Genomic DNA, 5969 nt, shown 5'->3' with positions numbered 1-5969 from the left:
CTCTCTCTCTCTCTCTCTCTCAAAAACATGAAAATAAATAAATAGATGAAGCCCGCTGGTGGTACCTGTTACAAAGAGGAGGAAACTGTTGTAAGGGGTAGATATAGATGAGGGGAGCAGGGAAGGCCTCTGAGGAGGCGATGGTGTGGGGCGAGGGGCGCTTGCCTCGGGGGAAAGAGCTGTGCTGGCAATCGGAAGTCAGCATAACCGGGTGGAAATAGATACAACTGCCTCCTGGGGAGCAGAGAGCTCAGCTCGGGGAGCAGCGTTCAGGCACATTCTTAGAGCCTGTTGGCCTCACGTGCTGAGCAAATTGTGAGCATCGGTGAGCATTTGCAGAGGAAAGCAGTGAGCCGGTTAAGGGGGCTTCTCCCGTGTGGCCCTGGTTTCTCTCACACTGTTTCCTCTCACGTCCTGCACTAGGCATTTGAGGAATGGAATAAGACCGAGCTCGACTCGTTCCTGATTGAAATCACAGCCAACATCCTCAAGTTCCAAGACAGCGACGGCAAACACCTGCTGCCGAAGATCAGGGACAGCGCGGGGCAGAAGGGCACAGGGAAGTGGACTGCCATCTCGGCCCTGGAGTACGGCGTTCCTGTCACCCTCATCGGTAAGGTGCAGCTTCCACCTGGAGCCTTTTATCTCATTGTTTTGCTCTTGACGTCCTCCTGGAAAATTGGTGTAGACTGGCAGCTAAGGAGCGGGTCTTTGGACAATGCGTGCAGCCCTCGTCAGCCTCCAGAGCGCGTTCTGCTCTTCTGGTGTGCGAGGCTGACGTTGTTCAGTCTCTTCCCGGTAACCTCCTCTCAGTCATACGGACTTTGAGATACATTTGGAAATTCTTGGCTTTCTTCTCCAGTTTGACCTTTGGGATAGCTTTTTGTGTTTTTTTTTAAGTTTATTTATTTATTTTGAGAGAGAGAGAAAGAGAGCATGAGTAGGGGAGGGACAGAGAGAACCCGAAGCAGGCTCGCACTCTCAGCGCAGAGCCTGACGTTAGGCTCGAACCCGTGAATCATGAGATCATGACCTGAGCCGAAATCAAGAGCCAGAGGCTTAACCGACTGAGCCACCCAGGTGCCCCTGGGATAGTTTTTGTCTTAGTGATTGAACTGTAGTCGGCGACCTCCATGACTTTCTAATGGGTCAGATCACTGTAATGAAGTTTTTCATACAAAAGTTCAGAGAATAACATAAGCTTATGTACTCAGCATTTATTAATATTTTGCTGAGGTTCCCCCCCCCCGATATTTTAAAAATAAAATACTGCCTACACATTTCAAGTACTTTAACATTGTTGTCCTAAGTTCCTTGCCCTTCTTGTAGAAGAAAGCCACTGTCCTGACCATTGGTGTGTCTCCTTTTCATGCATGTTGTTTGTCTTGTAGCCGTGAGCTAAGCCTCAAACTCAAAAAGATACAGGGCGAAGGAAATCATAGAAAGCAGAAATAGAGAACAAATAATGAGGATTAGTAAAACCACAAGTTGGTCCTTTCAGAATAAAATAGCTATATTTATGGCAAGAGTGAAAAAGGAGAACGGGGTGCCCGGACAGCACCTTTTAAAAGGTGTCCTTTTAAAAACCCAACAAATTAATTTAAAAAAAGAAAAGAAAAGAATAAAACAAGGGGTCTAGTGTGTGTAATGAAAGGCTGATCTTTGCTGATGGCAGAACGGCTCCCTTTCCAATAAAACACCGTTTCCTCCTCACCCTTCCGGTTAAAGGTTGTCTTTCCCTCCCTGGCCTCCTCCCTCCTTCTGATATCCTGATTAATTATGGCTCCTTGGTGACAGTGAGCTGGGGCTGTGAGACATCGTAAGGAGAAGCAGGCAGAAGGAAGTGGCCGAGGTTTAGCAAATCTGAGTGTTGCCTGGGCTGGGGACCAAGGGGACAATAGCTGGGAACAGTGTAGTCATCACTGACCCAAATGGGAGAGTATTGCGGGCTCAGAAAGGATCCCACTCTCTTGTTTGAGAGACGGTGTACCCCTTCTGCCCGGCAGAGGCAGGCCAGGCTTAATCCCTGGATGGGCACCGTGTGTGTTTGCTGAACTATCGGGGAAGTAAGTCTTCGGGCTGAGCCTTGAGTAACGCCGAGGGCTTGCGCCACACTGGCCTCCTGGTGCCAGTGGCCTTGCACAGATACTTCCTTCTGCTTGTGCCGAGTCATTGGGTGTGTGCAGGCCAGGGGGCTGCCTGGGGACAGAAGGACAGAAGGACTACCCAGCGTTCTCGAGTGTGTGTGGCTGGTACCCTTTCCTCAAAAACAAAGCCCTTTGTTGGTCCCCAGAGAGTTTACTTCATTTTTGTCTGCGGGGAAAGGAATGGCTAGAGGAATTCTTCTAATTAGAGAACTTATCAGTTGAGGGGCGCCTGGTTGGCTCAATCAGTAAAGTGTCTGACTTCCGTTCAGGTCAGGATCTTGTGGGTTCGAGCCCCGTGTCGGGCTCTGTGCTGACAGCTCGGAGCTTGGAGCTGCTTCCGATTCTGTATCTCCCTCTCTCTCTCTCTCTGTCTCTCTCTCTCTCTCTCTGCCCCTTCCCCCCCTCTCAAAAATGAATAAACATTAAAAAAAAAAAAAAGACCTTGTCAGTTGAGCGAGTAGTCTTTTATAAGGGTTAGTTCTTGAAGATACTAAATGTCTTGATTTGAAAATACCTTTCTAAAATGTTTTTTAGTCCAGTGAAACAAAGTTGTGGTGATTATAGATGTACTGGAAACTACATTTTCACAAATAGAAAATGGAGTGTTTTGAGGGGTGAGTCTAGGTTACTTCTCAGTGTTCTAGTGGTTTCACACCACCCCCCGTGTGCAGGCAATGCCGCCATAGTTGAGCCTCCTACTAAATTTTGAGGCTGCCTGTTATTCGCTAGTTTTTCAGGGGTAGCGAGTACTTTTAAAGTAGAGTCTTTGATGAGCATTTAAAAATTAAAGTCCTCTCAATTGAAATTGAAATTTGACTTGGGGACCAACAGAGTAATTGTGAATCATGGTGGCTTTACCTCCTCGCTTTTTCTGCAAAACTCCCCATTGAGTTGCATGTTGATTTTTGTGGTTGATGCCTACATTATGTTGGAAGATTGACTTGTTTGTGGAGTTTTAGTTTCCAAGTCAGCTGTCTAGAGTTTTGTATAAACGTTCTTCCTGGGGCATCTGGGTAGCTCAGTTGGTTAAGCATCCGAGTCTTGGTTTTGGCTCAGGTCATGATCTCACGGTTCCTGGAATCAAGCCCTGAGTTGGGCTTTTTGCTGACAGGGCAGAGCCTGCTTGGGATTCTCTCTCTCTCTCTCTCTCTCTCTCTCTCTGCCCCTCCTCTGTGCACGCTCCCTCTCTCTCTCTCTCTCTCTCTCTCTCTCTCAGTAAATAAATAAACTTAAAAAAAAAAGTTCTTTCTGAGCCATGTTAGATTTTGTGGCCTAAGACTGAGACTTCCGGCTCTTTGCACAATTGGAGATCCGGCTCCATTTCTATTTTTTCCTCAACTTCTCGGGCTTACGTGTACGCTTTTCTGTCCAGTTTTACGTGTGAACTTCGGTAACGTTATCCTCTCTCCCACGTAGGAGAGGCAGTTTTTGCTCGGTGCTTATCATCTCTGAAGGACGAGAGGGTTCAAGCCAGCCAAAAGCTGAAGGGTCCCCAAAAGATCCAGTTTGAAGGTGATAAGAAATCATTCCTGGAGGACATTCAGAAGGTGGGGCCCGCTCCCTGGCAGTGGTCGTGGTTGGCGCCTTGGGTGGCAGTGGGGGTGGGAGCAGCCCGTGGAGATGTGGGAGGCCCCGGGTGGGGGCGGCAGAGTCCAGCCCCGTCCTGACACCGCTGTCCGCGCCAGGCCCGGCCCTGCCCGCGGGGTGGACGTGGCTAACCGTAGCTCTGACGGGTCCGTCGTTCCGTAGGCCCTGTATGCTTCCAAGATCATCTCGTACGCGCAAGGCTTTATGCTGCTGAGACAAGCCGCCACGGAATTCGGCTGGACCCTTAACTACGGTGGCATCGCCCTGATGTGGAGGGGGGGCTGCATCATCAGGAGGTAAGTGCGGGGACGCGCCGCGGCACCGTGCTGGGAGTCGCGGCCTTGCACCTGGGGACGGTTTCCCTAGGATGTGCGCGGCCAGTCCCCTCGCTGGCGACAGGACGGGGTCGGCTGTTCTAACTAGACTGTCTACCCTACTCCCTTTAAACTGGTTCTGGGAGGACGGTCATGCCCTCTGGCCTTGCCTCGTGGGATGTGGGCTCTGTTTTCACTGAGCAAACAGCCGGCTTGAAGGGATAAGGAGAGTAACTCTGTACCTCGCGGGCCGATGTACCAGCTTCCGGCTTACTTCCCTGCCTTCTGGCAGGCACTGAACGCGCGGAGGTGAAGTTTCATTGGTTTCTTCCCTCTTGCTTGTTTCAGCGTGTTCCTAGGAAAGATAAAAGACGCATTCGATCGGAACCCACGCCTTCAGAATCTACTACTGGATGACTTTTTTAAGTCTGCTGTTGAAAACTGCCAGGTAGGTAGCCCAGAGCTGGGCGGTGTGGGAATTCTGCCTCACCGGGCTTTGTGTTTCCCTCACCAGCATCGATGCCCGTGAGCGTTGTCATTTCAAATGGAACCCGTTCTCCTCTCTGGGGGCTGACCCGGAGTCTTTGGCTCTTTCTGGCTCAGGACTCCTGGCGGCGGACGGTGAGCACCGGTGTCCGGGCGGGCATCCCCATGCCCTGCTTCACCACCGCCCTCTCCTTCTACGACGGCTACAGACACGAGATGCTGCCCGCCAACCTTATCCAGGTAAGCTTTCGGAGCAGGTGGTAAACATCGACACGGCCCGAGGGTCCGTGTCCCCGTGTTATCCCAACCCGTCCAATTCCTTGTTTTCCAGGCTCAGCGGGATTACTTCGGGGCTCACACTTACGAACTCTTAGCCAACCCCGGACGGTTCATCCACACCAACTGGACAGGCCACGGTGGCAGCGTGTCGTCCTCTTCCTACAATGCCTGACCGGACTGGTCACCCGCCACGAGTCCACAGATTGGGACATTCCACTTGGCCACACGACACCGCTTACGCAGCCCTCTGCCCCACGGCCCACTGCGCGGACCCTTTAAAATAAAGTCTCACGAGGGACTCCTGAAAAAGTCAGCACGAGTTTACTTGTAACGTAGCTCTCTGAGACCCGCCATGCCCTCGGCCCCCGCCCCTTGGGGCGACCCGGAGGTGACTGTGTGCGCAGTAGCGTGAATCAGCTCCGCGTGGCACCTGTGGTCGGGGAGGCAGCGCAATCTTCCCGGCTAGAGGCGCGTGTGGATGGGAAGGGTTTCTGTGGAGTCCGCTCAAACTGGAACCTTTGTGTCACGTAGTAGAATTCCCAGTTTTCTCTACTTAATAAAAGATACATTCTATCTGTGCTTCATCTGCAGACTCTCCAGGAGCCTCACCTGCCACGCTGAGCCATCATCCCCCTTGGCAGACAGATCTGCAGCTGGTTTCCTCACAATTGACTCCCATTTGTTTCCTTCCAGCCTCGTTTACTGTTTCCTCTCTGTTTCCTTTAAAGAAAGACTGTAATATAAGAAACAGACCAAAGTTAGGGTAACGATTGACTCGGGAAGGACCAGGAGGCCATCGGGGGCTGAGTGTGCAGGGGGTGCGAACGTTTCCCCAGGTCGGGCGCTGGGCCCTGGCCGCTCACGGGTGCAGTCTTCATGGCTTTTGTCACTTCATCCCAGATGTTTTAGGAAACTCCACTTAAATGACAGGGTGGGCTCAGCGTGCCCCACCTCTTTCTGTTTGTCCCTAAGCCAGGCCCTGGGTTTGGGGTGGGACTTCTGGCGACCTAAGCCTGCCCTCTGAATCAGACCTTTTTACTTTATCTTCTTTACTCAAGAAAAAAAAACCCTGCCAGCAAATTCTTACTGATAGTTCTGTGGCCTGGGGCCAGTGTAATTGTTTTATTCCAGCAGCTTAACTCCAGAAAGAATTCTG

At 51.3% G+C, this 5969-nt stretch overlaps 1 protein-coding gene across 1 annotated transcript in view; it reads left to right on the top strand.

Moving 5' to 3' along the window:
• The window catches only part of PGD (phosphogluconate dehydrogenase), a 17312-nt gene extending 11926 nt beyond the window's left edge, over window positions 1-5386 (top strand). Inside the window, exons 8-13 of the mRNA XM_049618135.1 lie at window positions 424-613; window positions 3564-3694; window positions 3897-4030; window positions 4397-4496; window positions 4652-4774; window positions 4866-5386. Coding sequence (XP_049474092.1) covers window positions 424-613; window positions 3564-3694; window positions 3897-4030; window positions 4397-4496; window positions 4652-4774; window positions 4866-4985 — 798 coding nt within the window. The 3' untranslated portion in view covers window positions 4986-5386. The remainder of the gene's footprint in view (window positions 1-423; window positions 614-3563; window positions 3695-3896; window positions 4031-4396; window positions 4497-4651; window positions 4775-4865) is intronic.
• The last annotated feature ends 583 nt before the right edge of the window (window positions 5387-5969 follow it).

The sequence above is a fragment of the Panthera uncia genome (genome assembly GCF_023721935.1).
Source record: "Panthera uncia isolate 11264 chromosome C1 unlocalized genomic scaffold, Puncia_PCG_1.0 HiC_scaffold_4, whole genome shotgun sequence".
Taxonomy (NCBI): domain Eukaryota; kingdom Metazoa; phylum Chordata; class Mammalia; order Carnivora; family Felidae; genus Panthera; species Panthera uncia.
Note: the sequence above shows the minus strand (reverse complement) of the source record. Positions and strands in the feature narration are given on the sequence as shown.